General features: G+C 45.4%; 1 protein-coding gene across 3 annotated transcripts in view; it reads left to right on the forward strand.

The window, feature by feature from the left end:
* The window catches only part of LOC125458253 (dedicator of cytokinesis protein 2-like), a 604,879-nt gene that overhangs the window by 451,531 nt on the left and 127,115 nt on the right, over positions 1-26,233 (forward strand). For all 3 annotated transcript variants that reach the window (XM_048543364.1, XM_059650772.1, XM_059650774.1), the window contains exons 30-33: positions 724-802; positions 17,252-17,352; positions 19,753-19,811; positions 21,151-21,299. In XM_048543364.1, coding sequence (XP_048399321.1) covers positions 724-802; positions 17,252-17,352; positions 19,753-19,811; positions 21,151-21,299 — 388 coding nt within the window. The remainder of the gene's footprint in view (positions 1-723; positions 803-17,251; positions 17,353-19,752; positions 19,812-21,150; positions 21,300-26,233) is intronic.

A 26,233-nucleotide genomic window follows, 5' to 3' on the forward strand; every position in this document is an offset into this window, starting at 1 on the left:
GGGTTTTGTCATGATTATCAACTGGACAATGTGGTTGAACTGCACTTGCTAGAAGCTACACATAACCAGCACTGAACCTCCACAGGTCAAGGGGTCATGTCCAAGCATTGAGCCTTTTGAGAGCCAAACAGAAAACAAAGGGACAATTACTCTCTGGTGCATTCACTGCAGCAAGCTGCTGACTATTAAGTATCAAGTTGACAACCAATCAGCACAGTAGTTTCAGGCACCAGATATTGTTGTTTTCATTCATCAGGCATTAAGTGACTGCACAGAGGCCAGTATCCCATCACCAAGTCACCCTTTATTACATGTATGCAGTACTCTAGTTGTTACCAGCCAGCTCAGAGTCAGTCCCCAAATTGAGGGGATTCTGAATCTCCTATTTATATTGGTCAGCCAGAGCTTCTTGATTGTCCCAGGATAACAACTCTAATCAGGACACTCAGTCAGCAAGATTCACCTGGTTCCAATCACTACATGACAGAAAATGAAAATCATTCTCAGCTTATTTCTTCTGCAATTTATAACATCCTCTTTTTAAATTGTGATCGCCTACACTCCCTTCACCAATGCCTTTAGACCTGCAGAGAAAGAAATCTTCATGCTTCGTCTCTGGGCTAAGTATGATCCTAGCTTCCAAAGTTCAAAGGGAGTTCACCCAGTGTCTGCAAGCAGGAATTTTAACAGATCTGGATTAATTGATTGTTTTTTTTATTGTAGAGTCTTTCTACGAGCCATTAACAAGATTGCAGAAACCATGACACAGAAATTCCTGGAGAATATGAACTTTGAGCAACAGGTGAGTCAACATGAGAAATATTTGTATCAGAGATAATAGGAACTGCAGATGCTGGAGAATCCGACGTCACAAGGTGTAGAGCTGGATGAACACAGCAGGCCAAGCAGCATCTTAGAAACAGGAAAGCTGACATTTTGGGCCTAGACCCTTCATCAGAAACATTTGTATCAGCCTGCTGTAGTTGAACGGTAATTGGGTCTTTCTAAAGCACCAACAACCTCCAAGACCATTACACTTTTGATGGTAACTGAATGAGACAACCACATAACAGCTTAAATCTGAACAGGCGGCCCAAATTGCTTCACAGAGGCTTGAAGAAGCTGTAGGCCAAGGTAGAGGAGACATTTGATTGAGATGTCTTAAACTTAGTCAACGAGATTTCAGGACAATGCAGGAAATAATTTGTTGTTAGGTTTGTTTGAAAGATGATGGTCTTTGTTGTGGGGAGAAATAAGAAGGTATGGAGCTGGATGAACACAGCAGGCCAAGCAGCATCAGAGGAGCAAGAAAGCTGATGTTTTGGGCCTCGACCCTCCTTCAGAAAAGGGGGTTGTGAAATAAATAGGGAGAGAGGGGAGGCGGATAGAAGATAAGGGAGAAGATAGGTGGAGAGGAGACAGACAGGTCAAGGAGGCAGGGATGGAGCCAGTAAAGGTGAGTGTAGTTGAGGAGTAAGGGAGGGAATAGGTCAGTCCAGGGAGGACTGGCAGGTCAAGGGGGCAGGATGACACTAGTAGGTAGGAGATGAGGGTGGGGCTTGAGGTTGGAGGAGGGGATAGATGGGAGGAAGGGCAGGTCAGGGAGGTGGGCACAAGCTGGGCTGCTTTTGGGATGAAGTAGGGGGAGGGGAAAGTTTGAAGCTTGTGAAGTTCACGTTGATACCATTGGGTTGCAGGGTTCCCAAGCAAAATACGAGGTGCTGTTCCTGCAACCTTCAGGTGGCATCATTGTGGCACTGTAGGAGGCCCAGGATGGACATGTCGTCTGCGGAATGGGAGGGGGAGTTGAAATGGTTCATGACTGGGAGGTGCAGTGTTTAGTGCAAACCAAGCATAGGTGTTCCGCAAAGCAGTCTCCAAGCTTCTGCTTGGTTTCCCCGATGTAGAGGAGGCCACATCTGGAACAGCAGATACAATATACCATATTAGCAGATTTGCAGTGAACATCTGCTTGATGTGAAAGGTTTTCTTGGGGCCTGGGATGGGGGTGAAGGGGGAAGGTGTAGGGGCAGGTGTAGCACTTCCTGTGGTTGCAGGGAAAAGTGCCGGGTGTGGAGTGGACAAGGGAGTTACGGAGAGAGTGGTCCCTCTGGAAAACAGATAGGAGTGGGGAGGGGAAAATGTCTTTGGTAGTGGGGTCGGATTGCAGATGGCAGAAGTGTCGGAGGATGATGCATTGGATCTGGAGGTTGGTGGGGTGGTACGTAAGGACAAGGGGGATTCCGTTTTGGTTGTTATTGCGGGGACGGGGTGTGACGGATGAGTTGTGGGAAATGCGGGAGACAGGGTCAAGGATGTTCTCAACCACTCGGGGAGCGAGGGGGGCGGTTACGGCCCTTGCAAAATAATGACATCTGAGATGTTCGGGAGTGAAATGCTTCATCTTGGGAGCACATGGAGCAGAGGCAAAGGAATTGGGATTAGAGGATGGGATTTTTGCAGGAAGGTGGATAGGAGGTGTAATCTCGGTACCTGTGGGAGTCAGTGGGCTTGAAATGGATATCGGTTGCCAGAGATGGAAACAGAGAGGTCCAGGAAGGAGAGAGAGGTATCAGAGATGGTGCAGGTGAACTTAAAGTTGGGGCTGGAAGGTTGTTATTTCATGGTATAAGCAACATTTGGCCATCCCTACTTGCCCTGGATAAAATGACATTATAATACTTAACGGATATACGTAGCCATAGTGATATAAATGCAACCACCGTTCTGTTGGGAAGGGAATTCCAGGATTGTGATCCAGTAATGCTGAAGGAATGGCAATATATTTCCAAGTCAGGATGGAGCATGGCTTGGGGAAGAACTTGCTGGTAGTAGTGTTCCCATAGATTTGCTATCCTTGCCCTTCTAGGTGGAAAGGTTAATGGGTTTGGAAGGGGCTGTTGAAGGAGCATTGTCAAAGATGGTAGTCTGCTGTTTGTGGGGAGAAAATGTTGAATGTGGTGGAAGGGATACCAGTCAAGCGGATTGGTTCACTTTGGATGCGTTCAAGCTTCTTGAATGTTATAGGATCTAACCCACTCATCCAGACCATTGGACAGTATTCCATTTCCCTCTTGTCAGTGGTGAACAAGCTTTAAGGAGTCAAGCAATGAATTATAAAGCTGACCCAGTTAACTTCCCTGACAATTGTATCCCCCGAGATGGTGCTACAGAGGAATTAATTCTTTTTTGTTGAAGATTGGTGAGGCATCATCTGGAATACTGTGTCCTGTTCTGGTCACCCAGTTATAAGAAGGATATTATCAAGCTAGTGAGGGCTCAGAAGAGATTTGCGAGGTTATTGCCATTTCTGGAAGGTTTGACTTATAAGGAAAGTCTGGATAGACATGAACTTGTTTCACTGGAGTGCAGGAGGTTGAGAGGCAACCTTATAGAAGTTTATAAAATGATGAGGGTTATAGGTAGCGTTAAAGGTAGTTGACCTTTGGATATGAGTTTTCAGATGTTTCGTCACTTTTTTTTATATTTGAAAAAATATACTTTATTCATAAGATGTACAAAAAATAAAACATATTTATACACCGACCCAGTCATGCAAGCCGCTCTGGGTTACCCAGGGGGTATGTACACCAACTAAAAGGAAAAAAAAAGAAGAAAAAAACAAAGCAAAGAAAATACCCTGGCAGTCGTCACCCCGCACAGTCCTCGTTGGCCCCCTGACCAGTTGGGGAAGGCGCCAGCTGGGCCCAGTTACCAGATAGGGCCCTTTTTTCCATTCTGGACGAGGGGTTTCATACGGTGGTCTTTCCCCACTGCGCCTTGGCGACGACTGCCCCAAGCTTTAGCGCGTCTCTCAGCACGTAGTCCTGGACCTTGGAGTGTGCCAGTCTGCAACACTCGGTCGGGGTCAGTTCTTTCAGCTGGCAGACCAGCAAGTTGCGGGCAGGCCAAAGAGCGTCTTTCACCACATTGATGGTCCTACTGGCGCAGTTGATGTTGGTCTCGGTGTGCGTCCCCGGAAACAGCCCATAGAGCAGGAGTCCCGCGTCACGGAGCTGCTCGGGATGAACCTCGACAAATACCACTGCATCCCCCTCCAGACCTCCTGCGCATAGGCACACTCCAGAAGGAGTTGATCGACAGTCTCGTACCCCCCGCAGCCACCTCGAGGGCAGCGTGCGGTGGTGCAGAGATTCCGGGCATGCATAAAGGATCTCACTGGCAGAGCCCCTCTCCCCGCTAGCCAAGCAATGTCCTTGTGCTTGTTTGAAAGTTCTGGCGATGAGGCATTCTGCCAAATGACTTTGGCAGTCTGCGTGGGGAACCACACGACAGGATCCACCCTCTCCTTTTCCCGAAGGGTCTCGAGGATACTACGTGCTGACCACTGCCTGACGGCCTTGTGGTCAAAGGTGTCTCCTTTCAAAAATTTCTCCATGAAGGACAGGCGGTACGGAATGGTCCAACTACTCGGAGCATTCTGTGGCAACGAGGCCAGGCCCATCCTTCGCAACACCAGGGACAGGTAGAACCTCAGTAAGTAGTGACACTTGGTGTTTGCGTACTGAGGATCTACGCACAGCTTGATGCAGCCGCACACAAAGGTAGCCGTCAGGGCGAGGGTGGCGTTCGGTACGCCCTTTCCCCCATTTTCCAGGTCTTTGTACATGGTGTCCCTGCGGACCCGGTCCATCCTCGACCCCCAAATGAAGTGGAAGATGGCCCGGGTGACTGCAGCGGCGCAGGTCCAGGGAATAGGCCAGGCCTGCGCCACATACAACAGTACCGAAAGCCCCTCACACCTGACAACCAGGTTCTTACCCGCGATGGAGAGGGACCGGAGCGTCCACCTGCCCAGTTTCTGCTTCAATGTGGCGATACGCTCCTCCCAAGTCTTAGTGCACGCCCCAGCTCCACCAAACCAAACACCCAGCACCTTCAGGTAGTCTGTCCTGACGGTGAAGGGGATGAAGGAGCGGTCATCCCAGTTCCCGAAGAACATGACCTCGCTCTTACCCCTATTGACTTTGGCACCTGAGGCCAGTTCAAACTGGCCGCAGATGTCCAATAGTCTACTTACTGACCGACGATCGGTGCAGAAGACGGCGACATCGTCCATGTAAAGGGAGGTCTTGACCTGAAGGCCTCCGCTGCCTGGGATAGTCACGCCCTTCAGGCTCACGTCCTTCCTGATGGATGCGGCGAAGGGCTCCACACAGCACAAGAACAAGGCAGGAGAGAGCGGGCAGCCCTGCCTGACTCCAGATCTGACAGGAAAACTGTCCGATTCCCACCCGTTGATCGAGACTGCGCTAACGATGTTGGCGTAGGGCAGCCGGATCCAATTGCGGATGCCCTCCCCGAACCCCAATTTGGAGAGGACGTCCCTCATGTAAGCATGAGAGACCCTGTCGAAGGCCTTCTCCTGGTCCAGTCTGACGAGGCAGGTGTCCACCCGCCTGTCCTGTACGTAGGCGATCATATCCATGATGAGCGTGAGGCTCTCAGCGACCTTCCTGCCCGGCACAGCACAGGTTTGGTCAGGGTGAATCACCGACTCCAGGACAGACCTGACCCGGTTGGCTATGACCTTGACCAGGATTTTGTAGTCCACGTTCAATAGTGAAATGGGACGCCAATTCTTAATTTCTTCCCTCTCCCGCTTCCTCTTGTAAATGAGGGTGATGATGCCCTTCCTCATGGACTTGCACATTTCCCCTGCCCGAAGCGCACTATCGTACACCTCCAGCAGGTCCTGGCCGACCAGGTCCCACAGAGCGGAATACAGCTCAACCGGTAAGCCGTCGCTCCCGGGAGTCCTATTCCTCTCCAAGGACTTGAGGGCTCTGGTCAGCTCGTCCAGGGATATCGGCCGGTCCAGCCACTCCCTTGTGCCGTCATCTAAGACCTCCGTGATAGACGACAGGACCGACTCGGAGGCCGTGCTGTCCATGGGCTTCGTGTCGTTCAGTCTGGCATAGAAGGATCTGCTGATCCTCAAAATGTCGGGCTGAGACGACGTCACCGAGCCGTCGTCCTCCTTCAGCCAGCTAAGCACAGAGATCTCTTTGTGCACCTTCTGAAAGAAGAAACGTGAGCACGTCTCATCCTGCTCCACGGAGCGGACCCTGGACAGGAAGATTATCCTGCAGGCCTCCGCGGCGAAGAGCGAGGCTTGCTGGCCCCTCACCTCACGGAGGTCCTCCGTGACATCGACCCCCATCAACTGCAGAAGGAGCAGGTTCTGCACCCTTTTCTGGAGTCACGACAGCTTTCCCCGCCCCTCTCTCGCCTTCCGAACACCCTTGAGGACAAAGAACCTCTTGATGGTCTCCTTCACCGTCTCCCACCAGTCGCCCGGAGACTCGAAGAGGGGTTTCACGGTTCTCCAACCGGCGTACTCCCTCTTAAGCTCCTCGACGCTCTCTGGGGTCAACAGAGTCGTGTTGAGCTTCCACGTCCCCTTGCCGGACGGCTGGTTGTCCTGTAAGTGACAGGCGGCCAGCAGGAGGCAGTGGTCAGAGAAGAACACCGGCTCGACGCCGGTGGATCTGACCGAGAACGCCCGTGACACAAACAGAAAGTCTATCCTTGAGCGAATAGACCCGTCTGGCCGTGACCAGGTGTACCTCCGCTGCGCTCCGTCTGCAGGGGTGCTGAAGACGTCGAGCAGCTTGGCATCCTTTACCATGCCCATCAGGAATCTGGACGTGATGTCCAGTTGACTCCCCCACCTGCTGTCCCCACGCCGCATCTTCCATCTGCATCGATGATGCAGTTGAAGTCTCTGCCTAGGATGACCGGCCTGGACGTAGCCAGCAGGGGTGGAAGCCGCTGCAGGACGGCCAACTGCTCATTCCGTACCGCTGGGGCATACACGTTGATCAGCCTCAGGGGAGCGTTTCTGTAGGTGACGTCAGCCACTAGGAGGTGACCCCCACCACCTCCTGAACTTGAGAGATGGTGAAGTCGCACCCCCGCAGCAGAATAGCCAGGCCCGAGGAGCGACAGTCGTTATCCCCCCGACCAGATCGAAGGCCCACAGGTCCAGGCGCTGGACCATTTCCCGTGCCTGCCGAGGTGCGGTATCCCGCACTCCTGTAGAAACAGGAGGTCCGCCTTGATGGTGGTCAGGTGGGCCAACATCTTGCGGTGGACTTGACACTGCGCACATTAATGCTCGCACCTCATACCCCCATTGTGGGCAGTGACTGCAGTACCCTCCCCAAGTCCAAGGTCCAGCCCCTCCATCTGTCCCTTCATGCCCATTGCCCGGGCTAACTGCTGGATGCTCTCCGGGCTCAGGAAACCGTCCGTGCTGCCTTCCAGGTGGCATCCCCCCGTCGGGGGTGCGGAGGCAGGAGTGTCCGGTTCTGGGTCAGGCTGGGCACGCGCTGTTTCCTCCTTCCCACCTGGAAGTTCCGGGGGGCCCTCCAGTGCCCCAGCAGCACTTGACTGGGTGTCGGAGGCAGCCTCAGGACGCCTCCCGTCACCTGGAAGCGTGGTGCTGCTTTCCTTCTCCCTCGAGATCTTTAACTTCTGCTTCGGGCGGGCCCTCTCCGAATCCCCCTCATCAGAGGAGCTCTTATAGCCCCCTGTAGCTGCCTCTTCCCACCTGATGGCTGCGGTTCCTGGGCCCGTCGACGCACCTTCCTCCTCGCTTTCCGGACCGTCGTCCACTCCCCTGGGTCGCCTGTCGCCGCCGCCATCGACTCCGGGTTGTCGGGGGGGAGCGGAGCCTGCAGAGGCGCTTTGCTGGCCTCGGGGCCCATCCTGCTGGGCTGGGCCCTCCTGCACGACCTGACTCTCCTGCACATTAGTGGGGTCCTTGCTGGGCCCTGGTGCCTTCCACTCCTCCGGCGGGGGGCTGGCCCTGCATTGCCCCTGCCGGCGACCTGGGCGTAGGTGGTACCCCGCTGCGGACATGCCCTATAGAGGTGGCCCGCTTCCCCGCAAAGGTTGCAGCTTTTCTCTTGTGGGCAATTCCTTGCAAGGTGTCCCTCCTCCCTGCAGTTCCTCCAGATGGTGGCTTTGCAGTCGGCCACGACGTGACCTGACCTACCACAGGCATGGCAGACTTTAGGTTGCCCTGCATAGGCCAGGCAGCCCTTGCTCCCGCCAATCGCAAAGCTGGACGGTGGGTGTACGACGTTCCCGTCCGCGCCCATCTTCAGCGTCACCTTGACCTGCCTCTTACTGGTCCAGATGCCAAAGGGGTCCATGATGTCAGTTAGGTCCCCTTCCACCTTCACGTACCTTCTAAGGAAGGTCAGGACATCAACTGCTGGTACATGCGGGTTGTACATATGTACAGTCACCATACGGCTCCTCTGCGCTGGCATCACAAACAGCAGGACAGCGGTCAATACAAGAGGGGGCCCTCACCTCCTTTCTCCTTGAAAACCTCCAGGAAGTGCTCGCAAAGCTTGGCACTCCTGAAGGTCACGTCGTAAAAACCTCCTCCGGGGAAATCCTGCAGGCAGTAAATGTCCGCAGCAGCGAACCCACAACAGTCCAACAGGACCCTCTTCACGAAGAAGGTGCGGTCCACATGTGCACCTTCATCCACCTTCTTTATGAAAACACGGATGGTGTTCCGGACCCCCTGACCTGGGGCACAAGCACTTGCCGCAGCCATCGTCACAGGTTGGCTGCTCCCCTGAACCAGCGTTAGGCCGAAGCCAGCATTAAGATCCACTGGTCGCAAGGGTGCACAGCCAACCCGACGTCTTTCTTTCACCTCCAACACAGCACTCTCCTCCTCTCGGTCCACAAGAGAGTGGGCCTTTATTTTGTTCCAGATGTAAGCTGGTTCACTGAGCTTGAAGGTTTGTTCCCAGATGTTTCATCACCATTCTAGGTAACATCAACAGTGAGCCTCCGACAAAGCGCTGGTGTTATGTCCCGCTTTCTATTTATCTGTTTAGGTTTCCTTGCGTTGCTGTTGTCATTTCCTGTGTTGGTGATGTCATTTCCTGTTCTTTTTCTCAGAGGATGGTAGATTGGCTCCAAATCAATCTACCATCCTCTGAGGAAAAAGAACAGAAAATGACATCACCAACGCAGGAAATGACATCAGCAACCCAAGGAAACCTAAACAGATAAATAGAAAGCGGGACATAACACCAGCGCTTTGTCGGAGGCTCGCTGATGTTACTTAGAATGGTGATGAAATGTCTGAAAACTAACCTTCTAGCTCAGCGAGCAAACTCACATCCAGAACCTCAACCTGAGCTACAAATCTTCTCAAAACTTGCTAGTAGTTGGCCTTTTTTTGAGGATGGGGTATTTCACGATGAGTGTGCCCATTCGTAAGGTGAGAAGAGAAAGATTTAAAATATACATGAGAGTCAATTTTTTTACTCAGAGTGTGGTCTGTGTGTGGAATGAACTTGCTGTGTAAGTGGTGGATTTGGGAGCAATTACAATGTTTAAAAGACTTTTGGATAAGTACATGAATAAGAAAAGTTTGGACGGATATGGGCCAGGAATAGGCAGGAGGGACTTGCTTAGTTTGAGATTATGTTCGGCATGGACTGGTTGGACCGAAAATGTTGTTTCCATGCTGTGTGACTCTATGACGCTATGGCTTCTGTCTGGCATTTGGGTGATGTAAACATTGCTTCCATTTATCAGTCCATTGCAAATGGGCACATGCTGCTTTAGCATCTGAAGTTCAGCACTGTGAAAAGCAGAGAAACTGGGGTTGTTCTCCATCAAGTTTAGAGGAGGTTTGGGTGTTAAAATTAGGAAAGGTTTCATTACAACAAATAATTAACAACCTTTTCAGACCATAAGAAGATTGATAGCCCAAGGTCACAGATTAAAGATGTTTGATGAAAGACCAAAGGGTAGATATTTTTGGCACACAGCACCTTGTTATGATCTGGATTGTACTGCCTGAAAGAGTCTTTGAGATGAATTCAGTAGTAAATTTCAAAAGGGAATTGGATAAAAACTTGAAAAGGAAAAGAAATTACAGGGCTTGAGGACAAAGAATCTTGAAGTGTAACTAACTGAAAGCTCTTTCAAAGACCTGGCACTAACATAATGGTCCGAATGAACTAGGACCTTAATCTCTGCATTGTATGTTGCATTGAAATATTTTTGACTCAGTAGCGATCCATTATATTTCTGAATGATGTGATGGAAACAAGCAATGTTCAAAGTGAAGATGTCCCTTATGTTCACATTTAGAGAAAGGAGTTGCACTTACATGGTTACTGTCAGAACATCCCAAATTGCTTCAAAGTCAACAATTTACTTTTTGAAGTTAGTCATTATTGTAATGTAGGAACCATCAGCCAGTTTTCTTTCCCAGACAGCACTGAGATAACATGTTGGCAGTCTGACTTCACTGATTTTAGTGGAGATGGAATTATTGAGGCGAATATAAGGCCGTAAGGTAAGGATGTAAGATGTAAGATGTAGGAGCAGAAGTACGCCATTCAGCCCATAGACTTTGTGTTGCAGTTTGAGGGGATCATTGTTAACATAGAACAGTAATGCACAGGAACAGACTGTTCAGCCCATCATGCCTGTGCCAAACATGGTAACATTCTAAACTAATACCATCTGCTTACACATAGACCATGTCCCTGTCTTCTCTGCCTGTTCATGTCTGTCCAAATGCCTCTTAAATGTTGCTGTCATTTCTAGTTCTACTACTTCATCTGGCAGTGCTTTCCAGACACCTACCACCCTCTATGTTAAAGAAAAACTTGCTTTGCACATCTCCTTTAAACTTTATCCCTGTCACTTTAAACTTATACCCCTAGCATTTGATACTTCCACCCTGGGAAATAAAGACTCCAACTCTCCATTCCTCACGCAATTTTATATAGGTAGCTCCTCAGTCTTCAACGTGTTGGGGGATCTGATGATTCTCAGCTACACTTTCCTGCCTTTTCCCCAGAACTCTTGGTTCCATTCCTGATGAAAAGTGTATGTCAACCTTGAAGATAACTACTCACCCAGTCTTAGCAGCCCTCTGCAATCAAAAAATTTCCATATTTACAGCACTTTGGGAGAAGAAATTCCTCCTTATATCTGTCTGAAATGCGCAACCCCTTATTCTGAAATTATGCCCTCTGGTCTTACACTTTGCCACAAAGGGAAACAACATCTCCACATCTATGCTGTCAGTACTCTAAAACTCCTGTATTTTTCAATTAGGTTGTCTCTCATTCTTCTAAATTCCAATGAGCAGAGTACAGGGAACTATCAGGGAATGCATCTGTTCACCTTTTGACTCATATGAAAGAATTAATGTTTTGCCTCAGGTTGGAGAGTCCAAAACTAGAGGGCATAAGTTTTAAGAGATAGTGGGAACTACAGATGCTGGAGACTCTGAGTTACCAACAACAAAGCTTTATTACTGAGATAATAGGAACCACAGATGCTGGAAAATCTGAGGTAACAAGGTGTAGAGCTGGATGAACACAACAGGCCAAGCAGCATCAAAGGAGCAGGAAGGCTGACGTTTCGGGCCTAGACCCTTCTTCAGAAATGGGGCATAAATTTTTAAGATGAGAGGAGAAAGATTTAAAAGGGACCTAAGGGACAATTTTTTTCACGCAATGGGTGATGCGTGAAAGGAACGAGCTGCCAGAAGAAGTGGCAGAGACAGGAACAATTACAATATTGAAAAGACATCAGATGGGTACATGAATAGGAAAGGTTAGTGGGATATGGGCCAAATGCTGGCAAATGGGACTAGATTAATTTCAGATATCTGGTTGTCATGGACGAGTTGGACTGAAGAGTCTGTTTCCATGCTGCACATCTCTATGATTCCATGACTCTCTGATCTCACCATCCCCACTTTGTGTTGAATTGAAGAGTCTTTATTAGATCCAATATAGCCTCGTGTCTCAGTGGTTAGCACTGCTGTCTTACAGGGTTTGATTCCAGCCTTGGGGGACTGTCAATACAGAGATTGCATATTCTCCCCGTGTCTGTGTGGGTTTCCTCCATTGGCTTCAGTTTCCTTCTACCATCCAAAGATGTGCAGATTAGGTGGATTGGCCACGCAACATTGTCTGGAGTATAGAGGTAGGTTACCCATGGGAAATGCAAGATTGCAGAGATAGGGTAGGGAGCATGGGTCTGGGCGGGCGGCTATTTGGAGGGTTGGTGTGGACTTGATGGGCAAAATGGCTTGCTTTATCCCCTCATTTTTGACTGGCCTGTCTCCTCTCCACCTTTCCCCTCCTCTGTCTATCTTCTATTTGCCTCCCCCTCTCTCCCTATTTATTTCAGAAACCCCTTACCCTCCTCCATTTCTGAAGAAGGGTCTAAGTGTAAGAGTCTCATAAGAGCTTTCCTGCTCCTATGATGCTGCTTGGCCTGCTGTGTTCATCTAGCTCTACACCTGGTTATCTCTTGCTTCCACACTGTTGGGATTCGATGATTCTCTGCAGCTGGATTAAGGTCCATGATCTCTTTCTCTTGCACGATCACTGAATATTTTGCTATCACCAACCCTAAGCCAGAATCCAATGCTCACAGCACGTTGAATTGAGTGTGACCCACGTAGACCGTGTTTGAGGAAAGTAAACAAAAGAAACCTTGATGAGATTCTGTAGATGACTAAGACATGAATGCTCTGAGAATATCATTTGTTTGCCTACCTCTGGCCTTCAGATGCAAACTGCTATTTTCAGTCTGGTTATGTGGTAGACAGGTTTGAGAGATGTTAAGTCCATTCAGTTCTTTCTGTTGCTGAACAAAAGTGTAACAGCAAGGGAGAAAAGGTCATGCTTCTGCCAAGTTAGGCATGACCTGAACAGCAGCCACTGGGGGATTTCCTTGCAGGACTCCCAACATGTTTTAATTCAACCGTTTTAAATAATTGTGTCTCAGCATATAATTGGATCAGAAAGAGCGAAGAGCTTACCTGCCATCAAAAATAGTGAGACATCCAAGTTAATAGACAGTGAATTCTTTGTGAGTCAAGTGCATAAATCAAGGAGGAGTGATTTTCATAACACTATGTTTGAGTTTTTGTTAAGCCTTCTGTAGATTGCAGCAGGGGATGATTCAAGAAAGTCAGGAGATCCACAGTTTCAAAATCTTGGAAGAGTGAGTTTGAAACAGCAATGGCATAATTCAACCATAATTGTTATTCACAAGGCGTCTATTAAAATTGTTTAATGCTTCATTTCTGGAGCAAAAGGCGTACTACTACTTAGAGAGAGGGAGCAGGTGGGAAGATTATTGACTGGAAACTCAGGAACGTGGCCTTCCTGGAGGTTCTGATCCTTGCTAACTTTTACACACAGTTGACCTGTCAGGAGCCAACCAAAAGAAGCGGCTGCAAAGCAGAAGGCTTTTCAGCTGAGAAACAGAGCGGAGGGGAGGGAGGGAAGGAGACAGTGTCAGCACCTGAGAGTATCAGTGCATTTGGGGGGATTTGGAGTGATTGGGCCACAGTGCCAAGAATAGGTCAGCCCTGGGGACAGGGATAGTTGAAGACCTGCTGTCCCTGCATGCTAGCATTTTGTAACAACAGTGTGGGGCTGGATGAACACAGCAGGCCAGGTAGCATCAAAGAAGCAGGAAAGCCGACATTTCGGTTGGGATACTTCTTCTGAAAAAAGACTCTGAAGAAGTCGCGAAACGCCAGCTTTCCTGCTCCTTGCCTGGCTTGCTGTGTTCCTCCAGCTCTGCACTGTCATCTCAGACTCCAGCATTGGCAGTTTTTACTTCTCTCTGCTAGCATTTTGTGATTCATGTACAAATACCCCAAAGCCCCTTTAAGTTGCTGCTTTCTGCATTCTTATCCATTGAACAATCCTTTATTTTTGTTCTCCCTTCCAAAATAAACTTCACATTTTTCCACATTATACCCCTTTTGCCAACATTTTACTTAACCTATCAATTCCTACTTGTTAACTATTTGTATCCCTCTCCTGCCTTTCCACTTATTTTTGAGTCATCTGCGAATTTGGCAGTACCATGTTCACTTCCTTTCTCCAGATCATTAATGTATATTGTAAACAAATGTGGTCCCAACCCTGACCCCTGTGAAATCCCAATGGTGACGGGTCACTAACCTGCCAAACAACCCCTTACCTCCATCACTGTTTCCTGACCATGAACCAATTCTCTACCTATGATAATGTACCACCTACAACACTCCGAGCACTTAACTTATGACTTAACTTTTTGTGAGGTATTTCCAGGGTAGGGGAGTCCAAAACTAGACAGTGCAAGTTTAAAGTGAGAGGGTAAAGATTTAAAAGGTATCTAAGGGGCAGCTTTTTCAATGAATGAGCTGCTGGAGGAAGTGGTGGAGGCTAGTACAATGACAGCATTTAAAAGGCATCTGGATGGGCGCATTAATAGGAAGGGTTTAGAGGGATATGGACCAAATACTGGCAAGTGGGACTAGATTAATTTAGGATAACTGGTCAGAAGGGCCTATTTCCATGCTGTACGTCTCAATGACTCTATGACCTCATTGAACACCTTCTGGAAGTCCAAATACAACACTTCTACTGGTTCTCCTCCATTTACTCTCAGAAGTCACACAACACCAGGTTAGAATCCAACAGGTTTACTTAAAATCATATGCTTTTGGGAGTGCTGCTCCTTCAACAGGTGAATTCATCTGATGAAGTGGCAGTGTTTTGAAAGCTTGTGATTTCAAATTAACTTGTTGGAATATACTTTCCAAATGTGCAGCTATTACTTCCTTAATAATTGATTCCAACATTTTGCCAACAATAGATCTTAGGTTAATCTGCCTATAGGTACCTGTCTTCTCTCTCCCTTTTTTGAATAGGGGTAGCTTTATGACTCTTCTAGTACTTCTCCAGAATCCAAAGAGTTCTAGAAAATTCTAACCAATGCATCTACTATGTAGGTAGCTACTTCTTTTAGGATCCTTGAACACAAGCCATTGAGGCCAGGGGTTATTTCTGTTTTTGGCCTCATTAATTTGTTAAACACTAATTGTTTAGAAATGGTGATGGTACTTAACCCTTTCCCCATATTCCTTAGTGTTGATAGGATGCTTGAACAATATTCCACCATAAAGACTGTTGCAAAATATCTGTTTAACTCCTCTGCCATCTCCTTCTCCCCCAGGTGCTGACCTAGTGTTATTCTTGAAAAGCTGTGATTGTAGAGATCCATGTTATATTCTGGTGACCTGGTTAGAATCCCAGCATGGCAGATGGTGAAATTTGAATTCAATTTTTAAATAAACTGGAATTCAAGCTCCAACGATGATGATGATGAAACCATTGTCAATTGTTGGAAAAATCCATCAGATACACTGATGTCCTGTTAAGAAAGGAAACTGCTAACCTACGTGTGAGTTTAAACTAACAGCAATTTATTTGCCTCTTAACTAGCCTCTGGTCAACATCATCGAAGGCCCATTGCACCTCAGTAATGTTCTCCTACAACCTCTTTCATGAGGCAGAAGATACAGAAGCTTGAACACATGCACTAGCAGGTTCAAGAACAGCTTTTTCCCAGCTGTTTTGAGACTGATGAATGGACTCTCTCACTTCAAATAATGTTGATCTTGCCTAGCCTAAACCCTGTGCTATGTGACCTGTATGCTTCTGTCCAAGTTGTATCTTTCACCCTATGATCTGACTGTACTACTTGCAAACAAACCTTTTCACTATACTTGGTACATGTGACAAAAAATCAAATCAAGTCAAATAGGGCTGGGCTACAAATCATGGCCCCACCAGTGACGCCCATGAATGAATTTAAAACAAAAAAACTGTTTCCCAAATTAATTTTCGAAAGGGCTTTGATGTTCACTTTGACCACTTTCTTCTTTTCCTTAGATTTAAAGATACTCTTCTTGTCAGCTTTTAAATTCCTAGCTAGTTTGCACTCATCATTTATTTTCTTTCTCTTTATTAGCTTTTGAGCCCACTTTCGCTAGATTTTAAATTTACCTCAGACGTCAAAGCTATCACTGACTTCTGTCTCCTTAAGCCCTTTTGCTTTCAACGTCACACTCCCCTTAACTTCCTCGGTTAGTCAAGATTGGTTTATCTCTCTCTCTGTTGGAATTTTCCCTCCTTTCTGGGATATGTTCCAGGTAAAGATGGCAGATTTCCTTCCCTGAGAGGCATTTGTGTACCACAAGGACTTTTCCTGACAATTAACAATGGTCTCATAGTCATCATCAGGTTTTTAAATTCCATGTTTCTGTTTTAATTGAATATCATTTGCAATGTGGTATTTGCAGCCGATCCCCAGTGCATCACCTGGATCTCTGGAAGACTAGTCCAGTGATGATACCACTATCACCTCACCCTTAAAAAGAAATCACTAAAAACTGGTGGACTGGTACCTAAAGCTATTAAAGAAAGCTATTTCTTGTTTATCCTCATCCCAAAAAGGGAGCTTGCAGTACAAAAGATGGAAATTACAAGATTGCAGTGTTGATTTCAGATTAAACACGATTTAGGGGACTGCATTTAGTTCTAGCATTGCATCTAGAATATCAAGGTAGCAGACTTAGGAAGTGCAAAATCAAATTACCACAATAAAATATGGGTTAAAAGCATTAAATTCTGAGTATTGTTTCCCTGGACGGTTTTGCTTTTCTTTTGAGGAAGGGGTGATCTAATTGCAGTGCCAAGGATGATTGAAGGACAGAGGATAGACACAGGGGAATGATTCCCTCTGATGGGGGAATTCATTACAAGAGGAATTATCCCGAAAATCAGTCTTACACTATCTGAATGTGTTGTCAAGAAGCCCATCTTCATTCAAAGGATGATGGAGTGCAGAACTTTATCAATAATAGCTATTGGGTCAGAACAATTAAGAATTTCAGGACTGAGATTTGTAGATCTTTGTGAGCTTGGAGTATTAGAGGATATGGAACCAAGGCAACGCATGATGTTAAGTTTCAAATCATCCTTGATTCAGTTAAGTGATTGACAAAGCTCAAGAGGTTGACTCATCTACTCTTCCAGTCTTTGTTCCCAGCAATTCCTCGACTCCGATCTCTGGACATCTGTTGTCCCCTGTTTTATGCCAACTCATTATGAAATGATAAATCTGGAAACAGTAAAAAGTAAAATAAACTTCCACAACAAATATAAATAGGAAATATCATGACAATTATTTTGCTAGAAGCTTACAAATATTATTTTTATTGTATTGTTGGAAAGAAGAATCAACTTTCATCTGAATAATTTACACTAGGCTCCGCTATAATGTTGAGATGTTATTTAAATAGTGATGGTTTTGATATGCAGTAAAATTTAATTATGTCTCTGTAATTTTTAAATGTTTTTGTCTCTAGTTATGGAATAATTACTTCCATCTGGCAGTAAAATTCATTACCCAAGATTCGCTGCAACTGGAACATTTCTCTCAGGCAAAGTGCATGAAAATCTTGAACAAGTGAGTGTTGTTCACTAATGTTTTATTATTCAGTACCAACTATTATCCATTAGAATTGAAAGTGAAGAAACAACAGAATAAGAAAATGCCATTCAGATCCAACTCTTCTGACAAAGTGAAGCCTATGCAGTCTATTAGTGGTTTATCCAAAATGTAGATTAACCCAATCTAGCCCATAATTCCTGAGGAAATTAGACCCATCTGCAATGATATTTCTTAATTGCTGGTTTGCCCTATTTTTCATATTTCAGATCTAGAGGTTTGAAAAGTTCTTCATACTCCTGTTGACTTATTGGGGGATTGATTACCTTTGTCACCTCTGAATGGGCCATTTTAATATTCCCAGAATTGGACACCAATCCTCCACCCTCTGTACTCAACCACTCATATAGACCTCACCTGAACCCTAACCCTAACCCTAAACTTAATCTTTACCCTAATCCTCTCATACATTAGCCCTTCATTTCCAATCTAAGTCAGTTTGTGGTTCTTTAACATCTAAAATTTTCATTCCTGCATCAAATCATTTCCTGGCCTTCTCTCTCCAGATCACGTTTGATGTTATGTTTTCGTCCCCTGAATAGGTAATCAAAAACAAAATGCTTGAGGATATTCATGCTTCCGCAAAACAACGCAACTATATCTCAGTCAATGCTGTTTCTAAGCTTCGGAAGCAGCTCCATGATCTTGCCCATAGAGTACTTAATACTTCAATGCAATTAATGTCATGCTGCTTGAAGCTGTAAATGGGATGATAATTATCGATCTGATGAATGGTTCCGCTGGATCTTGTTGGAAAAGATAACAACAAGTTTACTCAAAGTTGGAGATTAAGTGATGTTATGAGTTGTGAATTCACAGAATTTGTACTATTTACATTGTTCCATAATCTGTTTCACATCATTCATATTTCACACTTAGCTGTGTCAGTATTTTTTTAAAAGCATACTAGAGCTGCACCTTAATTGTCTTTTGAAGTCACCTCAGGGTCTTCAGGTTGGAATTTAACAGCATTAATATTTTCCTAATGACGTGAAAGCTGTTAACATAATGTCAGTCAAACTCTCTGTCCTCAGAAGGGAATGATTTAAACGGCTCAATTTCTTTGCAGTGTGTCATTTGCAATGAGTGTTAGAAATTAAGTCTTGCAGCTCCAAGTTTCATATGTAAGGGTATTACATGGTGCTCAGGCAGTTCTGTTTGGCTCTCCCTTTATTAAATCAATTGAATGTCACACACAATGTCTTAATTCTAATACATCTGACAGCTTATTAATGAGTGAACAAAAAAGGAAGGAAGATTTGCATTGTACCACATCTCTCACAATTCAGGATGATCAAATGCAATGCATTTTATGAAATATTGTCTTATTATAATGGAGGAAAGATACCAACCAATTTGCAAATGGGTCCCAAAACAGCAATGCTACAATGACGAGACTATTGGCTTTAGTGAGGGATTAACACTGGTAAGAATTTCATCTTAAAATGTTGCTAGGGAATCTTTTACCCTGGAGACAGGCAGGCCCTCAGTTTAGCATCTGAGCTGAAAGACAGTGCTGCTGAGAATGTATCAGATTGTGACCGAAATGATTGGAGTGGGACTTGAACCCACAGCTTTCTGATTCTGAGGCCAGAGAGCTGCCACAGCAACAAGGTTGACAGATGAGCAAAGCCCAACAGCACTTGCAATTTCATATTCACATCCCTCTTTATGCAGCCTCTTTAAGTCAGCTTCACAGGATCCAAGGAACTGAATCATTTCCCCTTTTGAATGCGGATGCAGAATCCCTAGAGGCTGAGAATGACCTTCAGAAATCACCCTGATGTGAATGGTCCTAGTTGTCTTTGCTTTGGTGCTTCTTAACTGGGCTACTAGCTACAGTGCCTCCTGTGGTAGAGGAGAATATAAAAGCTGTGTATATAAGAAATAGGAGCGGGAGCGGGAGCAGGAGCAGGCCAAAGGATCACTAATGCTTAATAAGCTGTTCCATAAAACTTTTCTGAATGTCTCCATCAACTCCACCTTCTCTCTCGCCGTTTCTCTTGATTCCTCTTTGTATCCAAAATATCCCTTGTTTCGCAGCTTTGACTATTCACTGCTGCTGAGCACCCCCATTCCTCAAATGCTGAGTATTCCAAGGATACATAACTCTCGGAGTAAAGAGAGCTGCTCTCTTTTCTCTTCTAAATGAATGACCTCTTATCTTGAGACTTGGAAAGTACGAAAACTTGTCATCAGTGAATGCACTAACATCACAAGACACTCTGTCATCCAAAAGGAAGGTGAAGAACATAAAGTGGAAGTGATAGCAATAATGAGATAACATGTCAAAAGTACATTAATTACAATTTTAACAGTTATATAATAAAGTGAATGAAAACACTCCATTCCTTTCAGATATGGGGATATGAGGCGCCTAATTGGATTCAACGTTCGGGATATGTGGTACAAGCTTGGTGAGTGAAATATGTTTTCCTTGTTGCTTTGAATAAGGTGGAGTTTCAATGTGCATTATCTATCACTGCAGATTAAACAGATCCCCACAGACCCAGTTGATCCATGCTCCACTCCTTGTGGTAGTAAGCGACAAAAACTCCACTCACATCCTCTGTCTCTGTGGAACCAACGAAACATGGAAAACAGGTGTATGCCATTCGGCCCTTCAGCTTTACCAGGGCTGATCGTCCAACTCAGTATCGTGTTCCTGCTTCTTCCCCATAACTTTTGACCCCATTAGCCCTGAGAGCTGGATCTGCCGCCTTCTTGAAAACATTCAGTGTTTGGCTGCAATCACTTCTGCGACAACAAATTCCACAGGCTCCCTGCTCTCTGGGTGAAGAGAGTTTACCTCACTTCGATCGCAAATGGCTTACCCCTATCTTTAGGCTGTGATTCCTAGCTCTAAGATGGTAATGTCACTGTTCTAGGATGTTCTGAAAGCCATTGGGATTTGACTAAGAAAGGGTGAGGAGGGGGGGGAGAGAAAAGATCAGTCAGAGCTCCCAGTCCTGGTCGTAACGAATGAGATTGAGGTTCTTGCCCATGATCGCTACCCATTGGCACCAAACAACCCACCTCTAACCATTGTCCAGTTGGGACAAATTTCCACTTCAGCCAGTGGCTGGTCATTTTTTCAGCACATTATGTTGGAGGGGCTGACAGGAGAACAGGGTGTAGATCTGCTGTCATGCTTCCTTGCTGACCCTTCATCTAAGAACACATACAAAGTGTAATTACTTGGATGGATTATTGAATGGTGACTAGCTCCCAAAGGACATAGCGAGTGGCTTCAGAAGAGGAGGGAGGAAAATTGGAAATAATAGCACTGTACAAAAGATGCAAGTTGGTTGTGACAAACAATAAAGCCAAAGTCACTGATTTTGGGGGGCACAGTGGCTTAGTGGCTAACATTGTTGCCTCACAGAGCCAGGGGCTAGGGTTCATTTACACCCTCAGGAGGCTGTCTGTGTGGAGTTTGCACCTTGTCCCAATGTATGCATGTCGTCCGGGTGCTCTGGTTTTCTGCCATGGCCCAAAGATGTGTGGGTTAGGTGGATTGGCCATGCTAAATTGCCCCATAGTGTCCAGGGATGTGTAGGTTAGGTGGATTAGCCATGGGTAATACAGGGATAGAGTAGTGGGGTGAATCTGCATAGGTTCAGTTTGGACTCACTGGGCCGAATGGCTTGCATTCACCCTGTTTGGATTCTATGATTGATATCAGTCTTGTGCTGATGAGTATTTCCAGGCACCTTGTTTTCTAATCAGATTTCATTTATATGTATTGACTGACAGCTCAAAACAAGATCCACTTCATCCCAGAAATGGTTGGACCTATCCTAGAAATGACCCTGATTCCAGAGATTGAGCTCCGCAAAGCCACGATCCCAATCTTCTTTGACATGATGCTATGCGAATACGCCATGTTCAACAAGTTCAGGAAGGTATGAAGAAAGATATGTGTCCATTCCTGTCCTGCATGATGCAGTATTTTTGGAGATAGTTAAAGGTCACAAGACAGATGGAGGTCCATGTTTCCTAAGAACATTTTGTTTGGAAAACAGAAACCAAAGGAGGGAGGTAGCATAGGGGGACTGATCATGTAATACCTGTCTTTTGAAATTTCATAGCAAGGTAGAATACATTGGAATCAGCTGGATAAGCAAGATCTTGTGCTTTAAATAGCTGTGCTTGTGGATGTGAGTTCTTGGTGATGGATGATACTGTGTGCCAATGAACACACATCAAATGAGCATTGGTTGAAAGCAGGAAGAGATAGTGCCATAGAATCTTACAGCACAGAAAGAGGACATTGGGCCCATCATTGCCTCTACCAGTTTTTTGAACTAACTGTTCAGTTAGACCTTTCCCCACACTCTTGTCAACATTTAATTTCCAAATACATAACGTCTTTGAAATTTACTGTTGAACCTGCTCTGCTTTCGTTTATTGCATTCCAGAGACAAACGGTAGTCTGCTCATGAAAATCCTGCTTTTGGCATCTTCCCAGCGATTGGGGCCATGAAATGGAAGTTTGCACCAAGCAGTGGAATATCTTCTGATGTGGTAATCCACCTTCCCACCGGCCCCTCCAAATACAACCTGGGTGTTGCTGTTTCTCCACAGCTGTCCCTGGTTCAGGAATCTGGATTAATGTAGTTCACTGTGAATGGTCACTCGTTCAATTGCATTTCAATGCAAATTGGAGCCTTGGGTTTCTGCAACCAAGCAGAGAGAAGAGCAGTGTGTAGACAGTCACTAATTATATAGTGTGAATGAGCACTTGTAATACTTGACAAGGATAGAGTAAAGTGCAGAAAAACATAACCTTCTACAAATCGGCATCTTCAAAGGATGAAGGGCACAAATTGGAATTGACTTGGGGCTATGTGTATTGGCTTTAGACAGCAACCAAATGAGAAGGTTTGGTTTAGAGACCATATCCGTTTTGCTTATGGGTCCTTTTAAAATTATAGGCTCTTATGAGCCAAATAGCACCCACTCCCACACCATTAATCCTTTGAAAATAAATAAATGGTACGTTAGGCTTGAAATGATCTAGAATGAGCCTGGGTTTTCCAATAGGAGGATTGTTGTTTCCTGAAGTGGAGTCACGTGTAGGATGAATTGGACAAGCATGTCAGATTTCCCCTTTCCAAAAGTGTATTAGTATTGTTTTTGACAATTAACAGCAGATGCCATCAACATTTTAATGGATTCATATTTCATCCAGGCATGGTGAGATTCGAACCCATTTCCCCAGAACATTAGGCTGGATTGCTAATCAAATGACTTTACCTCTACACCATTATCTCCCCTCAAAGATCATATCTTACGCCACTTATGCAAGGAAACAAGCAGCATTCCTTCCCAATGCACTCAAAAGTCTCTATGATGACAGGTGAGTGCCTGTTCAGCCAAGATGTGAGTTGCATTCCTGTTCACTCATTGGGAGTTCCGCCCACCAAACTACGCAAGATAAAAAACAAAGTTGCTGGAAAAGCTCAACAGATCTGGCAGAATCTGCGAAGAAGAAAACAGAGTTAATGTTTCGGGTCCGGTGACCCTTCCTGAGAACAAAATACTAACCCTGTTTTCTCTTTCACAGATGCTACCAGACCTGCTGAGCTTTTCCCAGCAAATTTATATTTGTTCCTGATTTACAGCATCCGTAGTTCTTTCGGTTTTTATACAACAAGATGTCATTTTAACAACTGAATTTTGCCAGGTTATACCCTGGCTATACCCTGGTTCCAAGCAACCAGATCAAAGTGGAATCATAACATCATAGAGTCATACAGCATGGAAACAGACCCTTCAGTTAAACTCATCCGCGTCAACAATATATATCCTCATCTGAGCTATCCCTCTAAACCCTTTCTATTCATGTACCCATCAGGATGCCTTTTAACTGTTGTCATTGTACCACCTCCACCATTTCCTCTGGCAGCTCATTCCATACACACACCACCCCCTCAATGAAAAAGTTACCCCTTAAGTCCCTTTTTAAATCATTCCCTGCTCACCTTAAACCTATGCCCTCTGGTGTGAAATTCCCACCCTTGGAAAAAGACCTTGGCTATTCACCCTATCCATGCTCCTCATGATTTTGTAAACCTCTATAACATCACCCCTTAGCCTCTGATGCTCCAGGGGAAAACAATGCCCCAGCCAATTCAGCTTCTCTGCACAGCTCAAACCCTCCAATCCTGGCAACGTCCTTGTAATTCTTTTCTGTACCCTCTCGAGTTTAACAACATCCTTCCTATAGAAGTGTAACTAAAATTGTACATGCTAAAAGTGGCCTTACTAAGTAGTGTGCAACTGCAACAAGATGTCCCAACTCCTATAATCAATGCACTGATCAACAAAGGCAAGCATGCCAAATGCCGCTTTCACCACCCTGCCTACCTGTGACTCCACTTTGGAGAAAGTATGAAAGTGCACTTTAAGGTTTCTTTGTTCAGCAACACTCCCAATGGACCCTACCATTAACTGCATGATTTGCCTTACCAAAATGGAACTCCTCTAAACTAAACTTCATCTGCCACCCATTGGCCCATCTGATCAAGATCTTGTTCTTTTCTGAAATAATGTTCTTCATAGTCCATAATGCCAGTATTTTGGAGTCATCTGCAAACTTGCTCACCATATCTCCTATATTCCCCCACAAATCATTTGTACAAATATCGAGAAGCAGTGGACCCAACACTGCTCCTTGTAGCACACTGCTGGTCACAGGCCTTCCAGCCTGTAAAGCAACTCAATACCATCACTCTCTATCTCCTGCTTTCCAGTCAATCTTACATCAACTTGCCACGGGTGAACAGCCTTTCCCCAGTGTAAATTTGTTTGTAGTCAGTAAGTTGCCAGAACCCACCATGAGAACACTTGCACAGTCTCTTGTCAGTGCGAACACATTGATAGTACAACATTATAAGAGGTTCGACAACCCCATCGGACAGGAAAGGTGAGGGGTCTGCCATGTTCAAAGTCAAATGGGCTCACTTTGACTTACCAATCATTTCCTGCACTTCACTGATCAGAACAGCGCAACTTATTCCGAAGTTGCTGCTTTCATATTTTTCAGCAGTTATACAAACAGGAAAAAAAATTGATAATATCAACAAAAACATCAATATAACACTGTGCAGATTTGACAACTTGTCCTAATCTGGGGATCGCATCCCCATCTGGGGAAATAGGCATTATTCTTTGCTGTTCTTGTTTGACACCTTGGTTGTCTTACTGCTAGTTGCTTACACTCGGTGCCAGCAGAGAAACATTGTCATCTGAGTGTTCTTCCTCAACCCATCCAGCGTAATTGACATGGTTGGAGAAATTTGAAAAGAGTGACCAAGAGGGATTCTGATACACTTATATTAAACTATAAGCGGTGTTGAGAAAGGCAAATTCAGAATCCTATGTTATAATCTTTGGAAGAGAGATGTTTAGCAGGCTCCAATAAATATACTCTTGTCTCAGGGATAAGAGGGCATTGCTTTGTATAGCGTTAATGTCTCTGGACTAGCAATCCAGAGGTTTAGGACAGTGCTCTGGCGTTATGGCTACTTCCCATCATGGCTAAACTTAAAAGCTGGTATTAAATTACAAATATAAAACCATTGTTGATTGCTTTCAAGTCCCAGTTGATTCTCTAATGCTCTTTAACAAGCATGATGTCTGTTGTCCTTTCTTGGTCTGACCTATATGTAACTCCAAATTCTTGGCAATGTGCTTGATTTTTTTTCTTTTTTAACTGATGTCTGAAATAGTTGAGCAAGCTGCTCTATTTTATCAAGCTACTGTGGATTGGTCAATAAGAAACAAATGAACGAGGCAGACTGCCCAGTATTAATATATGCATGAGAAACTACAATGGAAAATCCAGCTTTGTAAATGTTACAATGTCCTCTTCAGTAACATCTGGGGGCCTATGGAAAATAGAGGGAGCTGTTCCAAGATTAGGGAAGCAACAGCCTGATGGAATCGCATTTAATGGAATCATAGCTAACAGACAATGTCTCAGACACTAGCATAACCATTCTATTTCACTGGCAGATCAGGCACACCAAATCTAGCAGCATAGTGGTATACAAAGGGGGCACAGTTGCCCTGGAACTCCTCAACATTGCACCTAGATCTCATGATGGCCCATGACATTACGTGAAAGTCAAGCAGGGGAACCACTTGCTGATGATCACCTAAGCCCTCCTTCAGCTGATGAATCAGTACTCCTTCAGATTGAGCACCTTATGGAGGAATCCCTAAGTTTGGCACTAGCATAAAATGTATTCTGGGTGGGGTACTTAAATGTTGGTTACCAAAAGTGGCTTGGTAGCATCATTACCATCAATGCTGTAAAGGACATAGCTGTTAGGCTTAGGCTATGGCAGGCAGTGAGGGAACCAACAAGAAAGGAAAATGCCCTTGGCCTCCTCCTCACCAACCGATCAGTAGCAGATATGTCTATCTATTTCAGTATTGGTAAAAGTGACCCCTGCTCATTCCCTGTGGAGGCAAAGTCGAGTCTTCATATTGAGTATGTTTCCATCATGTTCAAGTCCTAAATGGGACATATTTTGAACAGAACTAGCAATTGAAGACTGGTCATTCAGGAGGTGTTGTGAGTGATCAGGAGAAACAGAACTGTATTTAGCAATCTGTAACTACATGATCTGGGATATACATTCTGTCTGCAATGCTGCATCCACAAGGTGCACTGTAGTAACTCACCAAGACTCCTTTAACAGCACCACCCAAACTCTGCAATCTCCACCATCTAGAAGGACAAAGGCAGCAGATACATGAGAACACCACCACCTGCAAGTTCACCTCCAAGGCACTCACCATTCTGATTTTGAAAAATACCATTGTT

Source organism: Stegostoma tigrinum, chromosome 13 (assembly GCF_030684315.1).
Source record: "Stegostoma tigrinum isolate sSteTig4 chromosome 13, sSteTig4.hap1, whole genome shotgun sequence".
Lineage (NCBI taxonomy): Eukaryota > Metazoa > Chordata > Chondrichthyes > Orectolobiformes > Stegostomatidae > Stegostoma > Stegostoma tigrinum.